Below are 18,556 nucleotides of genomic sequence, written 5' to 3'. Positions count from 1 at the left end.
GATAGACTGCCTGCTCCTCTTTTCTTCTAATGGTAAAGTGCTAAGACTTACACATATTCTTACTATACTCCAAGTATAAAGCGATATAGTAAGAAACCCAGTATTTTTTTCTCTTTTTAGCATTATGGTTTTATCCAAATTTTTGTCCTTCTGTTTTCAAAAACACAATATATGAGCAAGAGCACAGATATATAGAAAATCACTTAATCACTCTTGAAGTAACACTAAAGATTTTTTTTCCTTCCTCTTTAAGAAACAAAGTAGTCTGTCACAGTTATAACATGATATAACAATTACTTTTAGACAAAAAATATTCAAAACTGTCAGAGGGCGGATTTTACAAAAAACTTGTGAGCACCTCAGGCTGCAAGTGTAACCCATGGGTATACTTTGAAAGTCTACATCAGCAAACATTTACAATACTCCCTTTAGTTCTCTAGGTGCCTTTTTAGCTGCATATGTGAACACAGCACACCAGAAGAACTGCCACAGTAGTGAATACGAAACCTTTTTGTTCAGAGAAACACAAATCCTGCTGCCTCCTTCCCTCCCTCCCTCCCTCTCTCCCATACACAGGAACACTCTCACAGACACACAGAATCAGGCACCAACTCAGGCAAAGGCTCCTTACCTGATCACATCTCATCAGTCCCAAGTATCTGAGGGATTTGCTGCGCTGAGCAATCTGGGTGGCTCCACGGTCCGTGATCTCTTTGCACCACCCAACATCCACCGTCTCTATTGTCATGCTGTACCGCCCAATGGCTATCAGAGCTGGAAAGACATTAAAGGCATGAAATACACAGCTCTGGAGATGGCAACCTCCGTTCCATGTACACTCTGAATAATGCTGAAATTAAGGTTTGAGACGCAGTTGTCATGCACTTTGTAAATGACATTATACTTCATAATTCTGAACTATGTAAAAGCTGTCTCTTCAAATTAGGAGTACACGCATGTGCAACCACATACGAACACACGGATAAACATATTTTTCTATTAATCAAGATAAACAGACCAACTAGCGGACAAATTCTATACAAATTCTTGTAATTATTTTTTTTCAGAAGGCTCAAGGATCAATTAATGAAATTGAAATAAATATAGAATAAAACCAATTCTATCTCACTTTTCAGAGAAAATAACTGACTTCATACTATTAACACTTTTTTTCCAGGAAAATAATATTACAAACACAGCACTGAGATTAACAGGACATTTTGAGAGTCAACATAACATATGGTTTCAGAAAACCCAGCAGGAAATCTCATGTCATACATTCTATAATTATATTCTAAAATCACATTTTTTCTCATTGTTCATATTGGTGATGTAAGAATAATGGTATGTCTCACTTTCATGTTTTCTTCGCAAACACTTTTCCAGTAAAAAATAAAGAAAGAGTTAAAAAGGTCGTAAGGAATTAGAAGAAAAATTTGAACCTTTATAAAAGGAAAGGAAAGAGGATCTGGAAATTCTGAATGGGCTGAAAAAAGGTATGTAAGAGAAACCACAAGGGATCTGAACCGGCTGGGAAGGTTTTGTCATGACATGACAATGACACAAAAGATAGAAATCACTGGCACCCTGGTCACCATGGACTATAGAACTTTTCAGAAATATGGACTCAGGAAGTCAAGCTGGGATTTATTAACAGAAATTTTAGCAGCTAAAATCTCAGCCTAAGAAAAAAGGCCAAGGTTTCTGGTGCAGAAGTCAGCCACCTGCATATAATCAAGGGGTAGGATATTCACAGTTTTAAACTCCAGTTATAAGGCAGCTGTTGAAAAGGAAGGCGCAGGAGTGACTTATTCCAAGTAATTCATGTATCCTTAAAGAGATAATTTTTCAGCAGCTCTGAGGCTGGTCTGCTCATGCTACATTCCCAAATGTCAGGTAACAAAAAAAAAAAAAAAAAAAAAAAAAAAAAAGAGGAATTATGAAGAGCTAGTAGTAGCTCCTGATATACAAGATATCGATCTTAGCTCATCAGCATGTAACTGAGGTCTAGAAGAAGAGAAAAAGAACCCACCTCACCTTCCAGTGGTTCTGCAAAGAACTGTATTGACAGTGTACAGCAGTAAGGGTAATTTGATTATTTATAAATATCTAGGTGGACTTGGTTAGCAAACAGAATGAGCCAAAAGAGGCCACAGACATTCTCAGAAGCTGTGGAAGGGGAAGTAGTGCATAATTTCTTTCTTGCAGCAGTTTTCCAAAATGGACAATATTAACGGAATTTTGTTACTGACATAACAATATGATAAAAGCACCTATGTAGTTTCATTATGGTTTCACTGATTTTTGTAGGACAATACCAACTTCCTGGTCTCTTTCCAGCACATCTCTTGAAAACAAGTCCTAATTTTGCAAAATATAAACATATATATATATAGCAAAAAATAACTTTTTTACTTTTTTTCTTTTTACAGACACATTTTAAAATATCACTGTAATAAAAAGTATGGATAGCCAGAAATTTTCTGCATACATTTTACAGTAGGAAAAGCTATAGTAATTATAGAGTATTGTACCTCCACACAAAATGTTATAGACTTGAAGTAGTGCAGAAATATTGAAAGCCTTCCATTACATTAGAATAATGTAGGTTCATTTAAATTATTTTTGCCAATGTTTGTAAAGTTAAAACCATATTTAGTTATTTTCAGTGCTTTATGTAAAGCCAAAAAAGAGAAGATAATCAACAGAGAATACTTTTATGGAAGTGCCATTAAAGACCATCAGAACACACTGACAAAATCTGTCCCCAAATCAGCAGACATCTCTCTGGAAAACCAAGTATTTTGACAAGAGTGTACAATGTTATACTGAAGTAATCTATTACTACGGTTCATCTATCAAACACAGAAGGTATGCCATTTGAAAACACCAGTGACTATATTTTCTGGAATTTCCATGTGTGCAACTGCACCCTCACAAGAACACTCTGGGTTAGAGAAAATTATTCCATTCCCATCAGCATTCAGCAGTGGGAGATAAAGAAAGACCATGAGAATCAGTGAAAATGTAACAATACTTTTCCAGAACACTTGCCTCACATGAAAAATGTGAGGATTATGCCTCTGTACTCCCATAAGTTCATCTGATTGGTCTTGTAGCCCACAAAACATGACATCCATAATGTCCTGTGGCAAGGGATCCAGCAGTTCAGGATTCTCTCCTCTTTCAAAAACCACCTTCCCTTGTGGGAAATGCTTCCTGGAAACCCCAACAGACTGTATTGACTAGGTCTTCCTTTTTGCTTCCTAACTTCTTCAAAGTACCCTGATATGATTGTGAAGCACAACCTCTCTTAACAAAAGCTGTGTCAGCTTTTCCAGGATATGCTGTATTTATTCAAGTGTTCACTAACTGCATTCCATATTGTAATTAACTTGTCTTATACAGACTCCAGATTTACCAGTTAATATTCTTCTGATCTTCCCTGAAACATCTTTTTTAAATACTTCTGCAAAGCAATCCTGTGGTAGTCAGGCAGGTTTAAGTGAAGGATTACACAGTGCAGAGAGGAGCTTGGCTATTGCATCCCAAAGTTCTTTTACTGAGTACACACACTTCTCCTGCTTGTACGAGCAAAATACTTTAAGCCACAAGTTTCAGCTAAGAAAATGTTTGCATTGCTCAACAGCTTTTCTTCCTCTCTTCATTTGCCCACAATAATCAGAATACACTACGATTCTTCAAAAGCGTGGCAGTAATTTAACAAGGAAACATGCAGCAAAACACTTACAAAAGTAAGTTTGGATTCTGCAACACAATCAGCAGTGAATAGTCAGAAATGTGTTTCAACACTAATGATAGCCAAGCTTAAAAACATGGTCAGCGATCAAGGGGAAGAACCTGACACACTGAAGTAGAGAAGGATACACAAAAATCCTCCATGTAGTTCGAAGATGTTGGCTTTGCCATATGAACCTCTCTTTTTTTTGAACATTTAACAAGGCATCCAATTCTTTTTTTTCCTTTTTATACTCCCATATATTTTGGCAAAAGCAAGATATCATATTTCTTTTTCCAGTGCTAGGTTTGTGGAATGGAAATCAACTGTACAGCTCCTACTCTGCAGAAGATAAAGTGTAATGTCTCCAACTGGAATTGGAAAATCACTGCTACAGCCTTGAGCTGCATCAAGCAAAACTGTTTTCTGGTTGTAGTCGTACTTTGTGGTAGCTGAGAAGTTGAAAGGACCAGGTTTGTAGCAAAGGGTAGCATCTTTTACATGACCAGCTGCAATAGCTGAGAAAACCAGACAAATTCCATCCTTAGTGCACTACCACTAAGAGCAAATTGTAATTCAACCTCACTTTATTTTAAACTGATTAAGTTAAACTGACACTGGTAAATGCATCTGCTACTACAGACAGCAATATCTGTCAGAGGAAAGGTCTCTGTTCAGCTGTGCATAACCTGTGAAACCAGTGGCTGCTATGTGGGTGTTGTCATGAAGTTTAAGGTTGCTACAACAGAAAACATAACATACATATCTTTGGTATAAGTAACTGATATTTGGCCTACTCTTAATTTAATTTGAAGTTATTTTTATGCCTGGAAACAAATACCCCAGGTTTTGCGTAATATTACCAAATTCAACTGTTTGGAAATCTGGTGTATTGAACACAATTCTGTCCAATTAAAAATATTTTTTACTGACATGCACCCACTACATTGTAGAGTGCTTCCTTAATCAATAAATCCTATTTCAATTTAACTGAAAATAAACCTCTGTGAGGCTTAACTATGTTGCTGTTTTCTTCCTAATATTACCTAACATGCAAATGTACAAGCCACTGCATTTGGCCAGCCTTCAGTGAGGACTGGACAGAAGTGCTTTTAAAAATTAATTATGATTGATATCATCCTTACACCACGGCATTATACATATGTATGCATTCACGCAAAAAACATTTTTGCATTTTTTTTTCATTAATGTCAAAAGCACTTAAATGTGCAAAATTAGAATTTCAAATTTCCAATCTCTCTAAGGGTTTTACACAGAGAAGAAATCAATCAGTTTACCAAGGATTACCAAGCAATAGTCTTCTTACAGAACTTTCCATTATATTTTCATTTTTATATGTATACATGATGAAATACATACATAGAATTAATACTTATCTATTAATGCCTACATAAAAATATAAATAAATTATATAAAATAATAGATGGTATTATCTTCAAATTTATTATACAGCCAAAAACCATTAAGGTGGCTTTGACAGTTATCTACTAACTCCTGGGGAGCCTAACTTATAAAAAAACTTCAGAAGTTTATGAGAGTTAAAATACCAATAAGCAGACATAATAAAAATAAAATTAGCAAAGAAACGGACACATTCAGGTGCTAAAAACACTGGTGTAACAGTTCAGCTTAGTGGACTTTGAAATATTTCTCTGCTGTTGTTGGTATTATGGAGTTACTCTCATTTGCCTGAGTTATTTAAAATACGAGTGGACAAAGCTCTGGAGAGAGAAGAGAATGTTGTACAAGACAGACCAAAAAAAGGCAACTTAAACAGTCTTTTCTATCTCTTATTTATGTTGTTCTATTGAATTAGAAACAAAAGAGATAGATGAAAATCATGCAGGTAAATTATAAACATCTGAATGCACAGATGCAATTAGACACAAACGCTTGACAATTGTAAAAATACAGCTGAATATAGACAATACATTGCCAACTGATTTTAATATATTATTATATCTACAAATGGAAACTTTAACTTACAAATGTTGATAACATCCTCTACAGTATACAACTGGTTAAGTATTGCTTATACATAGAAAATGCTTTTGTTTACAAATGCATGCCTATAAAAACTTAAATTAGGGCAAGAGAATTTTATTCATCAGAGCAAATCTTGATGCCATTAAAAAAAGCTCGATAATTTTGCCCACAATACTAACAGAGCTTGCTTTGCCCCTGCAATGATGATGTTGCTGGTTGTCTGCCACGCAAACTACGCAAGTCCTGCAGTTTAGCTAACCTGTAAGGTGCAGAGAGGCAGTACATGCCTAATTCAATTTCCACGTGTCAAAAGGTGTTTAGCTGCCGCAACCACGCACAGCAGTTGAAGAAATCACTGCTTGAGTTGTCTGCTACCTTGCTCACCCAGCAGAGGAATCATAGCCCACAATTCATACTGCTTCTGCCTCAAACGGAAGACTCACTGCATGATACAACTTTTTATGCAATTCATTTATTTCTGTTTCAAATATGTAAGGGTATTTTGATGACTAAATAAATGTTTGTTCATCATATCCTGACATAAATCATGCATCAAGCACTGCAGTCCAAAACTACAGGTTGTGCTGGTTCCCTAGTAAAAACTAATTCTGCTCAGGTTTTTGCATATCCAGCTGACAGGTAGTATGACATGGTTTTTAATTCCTTTATAATCAAGACCTCTCATAACAGCTACATTTCAGTGCCACCAGGAAATAGCAAAGCAAGAGAGACAGAATCTGTACAAGAACTGGCCTTCTATCAGGAAACTCATCCAATTCCATTTACAGTCATGCACTTAAGTACATTCCTGGTTTTCATTGCAGTTCCCTTGAAATTAAAGTAAAAACATAAATAGAGGACATAGCCCTGAACTTCACTGTTCTCACAATCAAATGCCAATCCTTATTCCCTAACTAAATTCCCATACAGTACATCCACGTTGTAGACATATAGGGGATCAAGCAAGTCCTTTCCCTATGGTACGGAAGTGATGTAAAAGGGAGATTGGTCAGTGTTCATTTAAAAAATACTTTACACTAGTGGTATTTTAATATTTACAGCAAGTGCTCACAAAACACAGTACCCAGAAAGGTATGGAAACAAGTAAATACTTTGTCTTCTGTAAATGCTGAAGAAGTTTAGAAACAAAGTTGCCCAACTTGAAAAGTTTTCCCAGGGGAACGCTGTATCACCTCTCAGCATGGCAAGCCTGCACTTTAACACACTTGGTGTATTTAGTTTGTTCCCTACTGTCTTCATCTGCCTCAGGCTGCTTGAGGTCTCCAGCAATAAATTTACTGTTGAAACTTTGTGCATAAGTGGCTTGGGCAACTTTTCTTGAGAATGAAGTATGGGACTGAAATAAAATGCAGAAAGATAGAGTGGCATGACCACAACCGGAAACCAATCTAACCAGATGCCTCAAGGAAATGAAAAGGAGACAGACTGTACCCCTTGAGCAAGTCTTTTATTCTCCAAGAGTTTAGGAAATCTGGTTAAATCTTTTCTCTCTGAAATAATATTTTGACCTTACTTTGGGAGTATGGTGGAAAATGACTCAACTAGTGATACTACTGTAAGTTTTACAAACAAAAGCTGTTTGAAAGTGGTAACACATAAATTTATGTATTTCTGGCTTAAGTTTTGAAAATAAAATCTGGTTTAAGTTTTTGAGAGTAAAATCTCATTGTTTAAAGTATTTGTTACCTAAAGAACTGTAAGGAAAATCCCCAAAGGCAAGAAAGTCCCAAGGACTGAAAAGACCTCCTGTGAGAGGAAAGATGACAGAGACACCTCTTACAAAGAAAAAGTATTTTATTTTATATTCTTTATATAAAATATATTTAATACAGGTAAAAAAAAATTTCTTTGAGAGTCATAAAAGTCATTGGTATATAGTTAATTGGCTATAGTCTGATTATGGTGTATGGTTACCATTAAGTTGGTGCAGTATGCATTGCTGCACTCAATGCCATCTGTATTAACTGATACAAAGGGCAATTACTAAACCGACTTTTATCCTACAGATAAAACTCCTTGAAACACATGGCAGTTAGAGGTCTATGACTTCACAAGTAAAATTAATCTTATTGCTTGCTTTACTTCTTTATCTTGGCTATTTGGTGAGACTGAAACTATGTAAAAATCATAAACATTTGTACAAAGGTTAGTAAAAAACCTACTTGTCCTACAATGTAAGCAAAGCTTTGCCCTAAACTAGAAATTAAATTGATATTATAGAAAAGAGTGATCTTTCAAAACTATCTTTAATGTTACAACTGTTAAGCACCTGTTTCCCCAAAAGTCCATACTAAGAACAAAGCTAACCTATGGACAGTCACAGAAAATGGTTTGTTGTGTTTTATACAGGTCTCTCAAGAAAAAATCCAACACTGACAACAATGAATTAATCATAAATACATCTGAAGTCTAAATAAAATCTATTAATGCAGAACATGAGCTCTGTGACTTTTCAGCCATTCCAGTATCTTTTACTCAATGCATACCAACAGCAAAAAACAAATGAAAACAAAGCATCCTCCCTCAAATCTTCAGTACAAGATGCAAAAAGTACTACAAACTGAAAGGCATGCAGCATATTTACTTCTGTCCTGACTGTAGACCTCTCATAAAAATATTAAAAAATAACCATTTCAGAAATGGATTGCAAAAGTGGTAAGAGCTGCTGCTTTTAACCCCAAGGTTTTAAGATAAAATAGCCCCTGTGGACCAAGCTGCTATAAACCAGATCAATTTTCACTTTCCTGGGGACACTAAAACATAACTCTTTTTTTTTTGCGTTATTTTGCACTAAAGTAATTTCCATCATTGTCATAGACATAGTCTGATTACCAGTGGAAGGCAGTAAGCTTGGCTTCAATCCCCAAGAAAATCATGGAGCCAATTTTCCCTGAAGCCACGTCATAAGGACAGAAAGATGACTGGGAACAGGCAGCACTGATGTAGCAAGTGCAAACCAAGTCGTGTCAATCTGATTGCCTTTCTGTCATGAGAGAACTGACTCTGTGGACAGGGATATGTAAATAATTTCTTTTTATTTACATCAGGAGAGTATTGAGAAGAGGTGATATAGACTCTTGAAATGACTTCCTCCTCTTCCAGTCCACAGACGTAAACTTCTTCTTTTTTGGACAGGTTAACAAAGACCCCAAGAATTAGATTAACCCTTTTAATCAGGACAAGGAAATTTAAATACTGTCTTTTCAAAACTAATAATGTAGCTTGGGCTTATTTAAACAACACGTACCTAACCTCTGAGAGCTGTAACTCCAACTGCTATTGTATGCAGAACATTAGTAGCATTCAGATATGACAGTCACTAGTGAAGGACAGTGAAAACCCAGATCTGTAAACCTGAATGATCTGAGGTACATGCAATGCATTAACCTACAGAGGTCGGAAAGAAACAATCTGTTTTGAAATCCTGCATTGTTTGGGTAAGTGATTTATGCACTGCTCCTGAACTTCTGTGAATGCTTTCAAAAAGCTATACCTTAGTGCACTTCAGGAGCTATAGAGACAGTCACAGAAGGCAGAACATAAACATGGACAGATGTAAAGATCACTTAATGTTTTGCTGGAACAGTTTAAGATGATAAACTGGCAGAAACTAGAAAAATCACTTCGTATCACTTAGTAAAGATATATTTATTAGTATACGATTTTAGGCTATTAGATAATAATATGTCTATAATTGTACATATGTAATATGTACATGTATATAATTAAAAATACTACAATCACTTATAAACAGTCTATTCTGGTCAACAACTTAAGTTTGTCAAGTCCAAATTTCACAGAAGAAATAAAAATCAGAACGCTGAGATGCTGGCTGTCAAAAAAGAATTTTACTTAGCTCTTAGTCACACGGGCTTGCTAGAGAGGGGGAAGAGTCAGAAGATGCTTTCCCAGAGAGGGAATTTAACGGTTTAGCCTGTTCAATTGTGGGATCAGGCAAGATTAGAGCGCACCTCTTTGGAGAACGACAGAAAGTAATCCTAAATGATGTGGGAACACACCCTTTTGTACATTTAGCTTTGTCCTTCTCTTCTAAGGAATCTAGCTACTGTATTCTTCTGATTAATAAATACTGACTGTGAAAAGCCTGCTTGATGGTCTGCAAATACTTGCTGAGACAAAGGATGACATCTGTGACAGAGGTCTATACTCATTCTGCCAAAGAGAGAAAATGTTGAAAACACAGGTCCTAAGATCAAGAACAACAGAATTATGCATTTTGCTCTTTTAAAGACGAGTCATAAATTAATCAATTTGAAAGAGTACACATCAAAAAGATTAAGAGACTGAAGGATGAAGAACATCTAATAAATGCATGACAGCATGTTACTTCTGTCACGCACTAAAGAATTTCACACTGTTTGATGGTAGAACAATAACTACTTAAATCATGATTCAGTGTAACAACTCCTAAGTTTTGATAAGCCTAGCAGCAAGTAGAATACAATAGATACAATTTTAGTACATAAAAATGAATCGAATTGACACAAAAGAGCCAAATAAATACTTATTAGAAGATAAAAACTGCTTACAAAAATAGAATTTTATGTACACAATCTGAAAGTGGGAGAAAATGGCTACTGAAAGTTTAGAATTTCATTGTATAACTCCTGATATATAACTGTTCAGTACCCAACAAGATGTTAGATATTTGACTGTTCACCTGAACACACAAAAAGTAAAAGGCAATACTTTCACAAAATCTAACAGGCAGTAAATCCAAATATACCACAGAGCATGAGGAGTTACACCAGACAGGCTGTTCATGCACTTCGACAAGCATGCAGTACTTTTAAACTCCCAGAAACAAACCCAATGCCTTTTTAAGATATTGATACAGTATTTACTGTTCTCTACTTTAGGAGTACAGGTTCATAAGAACCACATAAGAATTCAGAAGAATCACGTATTTATTTTTCTAACCCAGCCAGTTCATACTCCCTCTCCTTACTCAATCTTCTTACAATATGGTAAGTGAAGACTGGAAAACTGGGATTCATGCAGTACGGTTAGAGTTGTTGTGTAATTATGTACAGTGGTATGCCTGGGAACTCAGAGCAGGGGCCTGACAGAACAGCACTGAACAGAATGAAAAGAATTGCTGTGCACTTCAAGACGCTATGGATTATGTTATAAAAAGGCAGCTATGTTTGAAAGGGCTAGGCAGAACAGAAAGTGAGTGATCTTATGAAATATAACACATTTTGAAAGAAGAGAAGAGCAGACAGGAGAACGGAAATTTAAAAAGTGAAACAAGAAAAGATTCCTACACATATACACATAGACATATCTGTACAGTCCACCCAAATACATGACTATTTGATCAGGTAGAATATTAACATCTTTATTAAAACTTTTTATAGCTCTGGAATTTCTTTCTCTGACACATTATGTTTCCACTTTAACTATTTCTTAGTTTCTTTTTTCCTAAGTAAATAATAATAATAATAACAATAATGATAATAATAATAATAATAATAATAATAATAGTGTTGTAATTGAACATAGTGCTATGCTTTCCATGTGCACATCTGTAACACTTTGGCTGTGCAGTGAGCTGCTAAAAACGTGAACAAACAAACCAATGCAAAACCTCAATATATCTGATAAAGCATCACACATCCTGATTGTCAAATTTCTCTGCAAAAGACCTGTGTGTTTAATACCAGTCCAACAGCTACTTCCCACATTCTTGAGGACCACAGTTTGAAAGCTATTATTTCAAAGAGAGAAAAGCCAAGAAGTCCATAAAGAAAACAAAGAAACTATTCAACTTCAGATGGTGGTAGAAAACTCAAAATTAGGTCTATAACATACTGAAGAAATGCTTAAGCTTGTATTAGAAAAGCAATCTGAAAAATAGCAGCAACAATAGACATTACCTAGTGATGTGATTGATGTACTATTATGGCATTTCCAGAGCATTAAGAAAGGAGTCTGAAAAAACAAGATTCAGACAAAATAATCCATGTGCACCATCACTGCTCTTTCAACTGTTTCTTGCTTTTAAGATACTTTAATTTTGCTTAGAATGCCTTCATACAATAGTTTTGCCCTCTTACATCAACAACAGTTTTTACTTATGTAACTAACTCTGACTGCAATATTTAGAAAGTTTCACTGCAGATGTAGAGCTGGTCAGGCATCACCTCAAATCCAGTGTTCAGTTTTGGGCCCCTCACTACAAGAAGGACATTGAGGTACTGGACCATGCCCAGAGAAGGGCAGTGGAGCTGGGGAAGGGTCTGAAGCACAAGTCTGATGGGGAGCAGCGGAGGGAGCTGGGGGTGCTCAGCCTGGAGAAAAGGTGGCTCAGGGGAGGCTTTATTGCTCTCTACAATTCCCTGAGAAGAGTTTGAAGCCAGGTGGGGACTGGCCTCTTTCCCCAAGTAACAACAGGATGAGAGGAAGTGGCCTCAAGTTGAGCCAGGGAAAGTTTAGATTTGATCCCGGGAAAAATTTCTTCACTGAAAGTGTTATCAGTCACTGGGAAAGGCTGCCCAGGGCAGTGGTGGAGTCACCATTCCTGGAGGTATTTGAAAGACATGTAGATGTGGCACTCAGGGACTTGGATTAGTGGTGGACTTGGCAGTAATGGTTGGGGTAATGATCTTGAAGGTTTTCTCCAATTCCAATTCAATCAATTCTGTGATTCAAAACAGCATATGGACAGCTACAGCTATAGGACAGCACAGTTCTTCCAGCAACAACATTTTGAAGACAGTTATCAGCCAAGGTAATTAGTTTAGGAGCAACACATTCAGTTCAAGTATACGGTAACAATGTTTCTGTTTCCACTGTTGAGGAAGAAAACCTAGTTGAGCAGGAGAGGGTATGAAGCTAGGATATAGCCAGGGTGATATGAGCACAGGCAGTGATAGTATTTATTTTACAACCTTAAGCTTGTGCAGACTTCTTATCTAATTATGCCTGAGTACATTTGTAGATGAGTGTTTAAGATAGCCCTGGGAATAGCATTTGCTGTTAAAGGCCTTGCAGTGATCAGCAGAAGTGCAAGCACTATATTTTTTCAGGGAGAAATGAATCTTCACAAGCAGAGAAGACCGGACACCCACAGAAGGCATGAAGAGGGCTAATGCAAGGTCCAGATGACCCTTCCAGATGTGATCCCTAGTAGAATCACCTATGTATTTGCCAAAGTACAGTTTAAGCCATTGTCAAGATGTAACTTGATGTGATTTTTAAAGTAAAATAAAATAAAGTAAGATTGAAACACATGCTTTTATAAATAATCTGTATGTATTTATTTTACTTCACTGAAGCCTGGAATTGATATAATGCTTTTCTTAAAATTGCTGAGTGTAAGTATACTACTGAAAGTATCTTTAGAGATCTAAAAGGTATCCAAAAAGGACAATAAGGTTTGATGCAGTGGCTGACAGACTGCTCTGACTGTTTCCTATTGTGGCAATTGTTGCTCAGGTCTCAGATCTCAGCATGAAGCTACATACAGCATGTGCTGCAACAAATCTATATAATCAGGGAGGGACAGGTTGTCAGCCTCAATTTTGCATTTTTTCTGTTTTTGTCAGCGTGTATCACTCCACAGCTCAACATAAATTAACTTTAACACAGGATTTTGTGTCTGTTAATGTAACATTTAATACGTTCCAATGCAGTTATATTGTTCTGCTTTGGAAAACGCAGTCCGAGAAAAGTGATGTAACTTGCCATTAACTTCATTATGACTAATGAAACTTAGGTTTTTCATATAAATCAATACAACTGGATGCTGAGAGTGAGCACAGCTGAGAGGGAGAAATGAAGGTAATTTTAAAAGGTTCCATATTGTGAATCATCACAAGTTTGCTTGAAAAATAATGAAGGAACTACTTTCAGAGAACTCGTTTTGAAGATCCTCCTTGTTTAATATCTGAAATAAGTTATGTGTATTCTTCTATGAAAGCTAAAGCTGAGTTTTGATGAAAAAACCCATAAATTATCTGTAATTCCTTAAAGAGTAAAGAGTCAAATATTGACACCTAGAGTGCATCTCCAAGATGTTTGTAGCTGAATGGTTACACAATCTCTCTTAGAATAATAACATTTCCAGCATTAATTAGCTGTCCTGTATAATGAATAGAATGAAACTTCATAAAATGAGTCAAGTGTATTCACCTAAGGAACTCTTTAAACAGTAATTAGCATGATGAAATGCAAACAAAAAATGCTAGCTCCTAAGGGCTTGAAAAATACTTGTTTTATTAAGTATTTCTCCAGTGTACTTCACATTCAGGCATCTAATCGATCCCCTTAAAAATAAAGGCCATTTTTTTGGGAACTCTAGAGGAAAGCAATTTAGCACAGTAGAACCTTTTCTCTCCAACAAAATCTAACTGGATCAGAAAATACAGGAGCGTTTACGCCAAGTAGAGCATGTCTAATTATTAGTACTACACATTAAGAAAATGCCAAATTTAAAATATAAATATGGTTTCAACAGAGTAAAAATGCTAAAGTAAATGCTTATCTAAGTTGCTTAGTGGGCTTTATTTTTTCTTTTGGCTCCTTAACATAAACACCTTCATAAACACGGAAGTTTTTCCCTTTTATATGGTTATGCAAGAATGCAATAGCTTACCTAATAACTTCATTCAGGACACTCTGTTCAAAAGAAAACTAAAAATTGAAATAATGAAGGTTTTAATGGGCTAGATAGAGCATTGGCATGCATACAGACAATATTCATCTACAAGATAAAAACATTCTCCAATTTTGAATCACGTACTTATTTTTCCGAAAAGCAGAATGCCTTAATACCGAAGAAGACACTGTTTGTTTGCCAATTGGGATATAACCAGTAGCCCAAGTATAAGGTCAACCAAAGTTGTATATTGGAAGCTACACAATTCTATAATAAGGTCTATTTGTGTGCCAGCCGTTTATTTTCATTACAGTTTGTGCTTACATGGCAATAACAATTTTTGATACACAAAGTATTAAATTTTCTCTATGCCAGTCTAAAAATAATATTAAATACATATTTGCCATAAATGATAAGCAATGTTTATGACTATTCTTGTGAGGAAGAAGAAGGCCCTTGTTAAATTGTGGATATGAATTACTCGTAATTGTTCAAATGACACCACATATCTTCATCTACATACACTTAATGAACTCATGCTTGTAAACTTAAGTGAAAGTCATCTTACTAATGATAGTGACAGTCACATACAAACACATTTTAAGCCAGACAGCCACTGGAAGTTCCAGGTTCTGGTACCTTTACTCATTAATAAAGCTTAAAATATGCAGTCGAAACAGTCTGATGAAAAACCTATTTGATCAACACTTGAGTCTTTCAGAAAACTCTTTGCTTTGCCACAGAAAAATTCCTTCCCTTCAGCAGTGGTATCACTCAGATAAATGAGTGCTTTTTTTTTTCTGTAAAAAATAAAGCAAAATCGTGCCTTATTTTCTGTAAAAGCAATCTTTCTGGGAGTGCTAAAGCAGTCTGTTCTATTATCAGGTAAAAAATTAAGCAAATTTTAGCTTATGGAAAGGATCCAAATGGTCAAACACTATCCAAACGAAGATGGTATATACAGAATCTTGTTAAGAGAGTGGCAAACATTTATCTGTAGCACATCTGCAGCAGTTTCAAAGTCTTTTCTTGATGCGTAAGCAGTCACACAGGCTGAAGAAACAAATTTGCTCCTTTCTGCCGGAAGAATAATTACTTTCAATAGTATTTATACTTTTGAGCAGCATGAATTTTAGAATTTTATGAGGAAGAAAATGCGGTGAATCATTTTCTGTTTCATAATCCAGAAGGGTAAGCAGTTGTGTTAGCATAGTGGTGACCATGAAAGCAAAACTAACTGAACTGCTACTAACTGAAATTTCTAGATACACGATCTCAGCAGATAATTTCACTCCTATTTGCCTTGTTTTCTGACAAGTCTGTACTTGTTTCTAAAGTCTGTACTCCTTTACATTCATTACAAATGACTTGGTGTACAGTTGACAGGGTCCCAGTCCTTGTTAAACAGTGTGGATCACAAAATTCCAACTGCATCCATAAATAAAGGCAATGTGGGAAATACGTTATTGAGTTATTTCCAAACTCGTAATTAATTTCTATGCTGCTAAAATTCCACTACAACTATTTAGTTGAATTGTATGCACACCAAAACTAGACCAGGCATGAATGAGACAAAACCAAAAGGTCAGTATGATGGCATTTAAACTAAACAGTTCCGTTTTTCTTCAACAGTAAGAGGAGAAAAAGAAGACAAACTTTTGCCAAGGAAGTATTTTTTCCCCCTCTCCCTGCTAGCCTCAAGATTCCATGAACATTACTCAGAAATATCAACAGTGCTGCTACAGATAAATTTCAACAGTGAACACACCTTTGTGCATGTAGTGTAAAAAAATAATTTTGATCCTTGCAATAGATCAATATATTTGTTTTCCTCAGCTATGAGCACTGCTTTTATTCTGGATGTCTTTTGTTCTATTATATTGCAGACAATACATCCCCAAAGCTGAAATGGACTTCCACCACATTTTGTTGTTATTGCTTTTTGCCTCAGTATGTCTGTCTTCAATCATAATGACAGTAATTGTTTAAAAAAAAAAAAAAAGTTTAAATTTCTTTTCATCCAAAACTGTACTTGTGCCAGAACTCTGTGCTTACGGCTGTAAACCTCTATCCCTTGTAGTTAAAACTTTTTTGGTTGTACAAAAAAAATATGATGCTGCCTAGAACCCAGTAAAATCAATTATTGGCTAGGACATTAGTCAGGACACTGCCAGATAACTGTATCTTCTGCTAAGTCTATGTGTGGTAACTCTTCTTCCAGACTTCTGAAGCCCCCCACTTAAAATATTTTCTGTCAGTTCTGTCTGTTACTTGCCTCGTTTCTTTCAGCCCATTTGTTGCTCAGAGTTGTTCTCAAGAGCACCATAACTCCTACTCTATTAAGTAATCATGAAAACTAAATGACTCCTCCGTAAACGGAACAGTAAAATTCAACACGGATTCAAACCCAAAAGAAGAATGAGTTTATACAATTAACTACTGATTTATTTCCAATGTAAATGACACTAAAATTAGGATAATTAGAAATTATTCATACACCTACACTTTAATTTACTTTGGCAAACAAATTATGTCCACAGATTTGTCAAGTTCCAGAATCATCCAGGAAATGAGTAAAAACAAGTAGCTGTTGGTAAGCTAGTATTTCAGAGCTGTGTGAAGTAATTCTAAGAGCTGTAACCTGAACAAAAGCCATAATCCTCTCTCATTGCACTCAACAACATGGCAGTGTGAAAAATTCAGGAAACTGAATTAAAGCAAGCCTTATCATGGAGGGGAAAAAGGAAAAAATTATTAACAGACAGAAGAAGTTTCATACATGAACATCACCCATAACTTTCACTAGTGGTGGGAGACACTACCTCCACTATGGCTGATAACCTTCATTTACCCATTAACACTTTTTGCCATCAAAATGCTGTAAGCAGAAAGCTGTGGACCTCTTACTCTCTTGTTACTGGCTTATTCCTATCCAAGGGATGGCAAATCCATGACAATGAAGGTAAGGAAAGAGAAAAGAACAAAGGTAGCTGCAGGTTTGGAGACCTCACAGTTTTTCTACTATTTTGTTTTCCAGGTTCCACAGACTTTATGACAAAGCCATTCCCAAAGACTCTAAGAAGACTGAAATTCCAAGAAATTAAATCCCTGAACTGCAAGACCTCTTCTTCAGTCTTCCAAACTTTAGTGCACGCTAGGAAGAAGACATTTAACTTTCAAGTAACAGTTTCAGTGAAAGAAGCCCAAGCTTATGTGTCTTCTTGGGTTTTTTGAAACTGAGTGTTTTTCTGACTGATTATAGTGGAGAATGGCATTATCATGTACTATTAATGTATTTCAAATTCCTTTAACGAAAACCTCCCATTAAGATCTCAAGTTAGGGGTTTAGTCTTAAACTGTAATTACAGCTACATCACTAAGACACAGTCCCTTTTTGTATAAGAATTCATTTTATTTTCCATGCAAATAATATTTTTTAAAATAAATAGTCACTTTCTGGAATGTCTATATAAATAAAAGTAACCTTTTCTCCAATTTCCACCTGTAGAAGTTAAGAAAACCAAAACAGATTTTGTTTTCTTGGCAAAAATTATACCAAAAGTTTTGAGAATGGCAGATGAATTAGGAGACAAGTCATAACTATGTCATAAACAGATGGCCCCTGCAAGGGTTGATAAATAGTACAATAAGCAACAGACTGTTGTTTAATTCATCCAGTCATGTTCAAATATATATCTTGTTGAGTACCAAATTAGATCTTGGTTGCAATTTTGGACATGGTAAATGAGAAACAGAAATCTGAATTATACTAAGTAAAATTTCCCTTTATCTTTCTAATAGCCATAAGTAACATCATAACACCTACAGAAAATAGTAGAGGCAAGATGATTGAGAGTTTCAACAGAATTACACTGTAAATCTGCTAAAAAAATGCTTATAATGCAAAGTTTTCTTTTTTATCCAAATGCAGCAAAAAATTATTCCATATTTCTATAATACCACTCAATTTATGACTGCATTACTTGCCCAAGAGAGAAAGAACATAGATTAGCTTTTTGTTATTATGATGCAGTAATTTTCAAATAGTTTTTTGTGTACTGCAGGAATTTGCAATACTTCTGCTTCACGGAAGACTCAAATATGGTATACAGTGATCTACACATATTTGTAGAACACCCATATTTCCATTATAAAATTTGTAGAGA

General features: G+C 35.6%; 1 protein-coding gene across 1 annotated transcript in view; it reads right to left on the bottom strand.

Moving 5' to 3' along the window:
- FBXL17 (F-box and leucine rich repeat protein 17) overlaps positions 1–18,556 on the bottom strand; it is a 276,603-nt gene that overhangs the window by 14,613 nt on the left and 243,434 nt on the right. Inside the window, exon 8 of the mRNA XM_042028053.1 lies at positions 632–774. Within this exon, the coding sequence (XP_041883987.1) occupies positions 632–774 (143 nt within the window). The remainder of the gene's footprint in view (positions 1–631; positions 775–18,556) is intronic.

Source organism: Corvus kubaryi, unplaced genomic scaffold (genome assembly GCF_017639235.1).
Source record: "Corvus kubaryi isolate FWS band 111438036 unplaced genomic scaffold, C.kubaryi_AGA036_p1.0 37302, whole genome shotgun sequence".
In the NCBI taxonomy this organism is placed as follows: domain Eukaryota; kingdom Metazoa; phylum Chordata; class Aves; order Passeriformes; family Corvidae; genus Corvus; species Corvus kubaryi.
The sequence above is the reverse complement of the archived record's forward strand: the minus strand, read 5'-3'. Positions and strand labels throughout refer to the sequence as shown.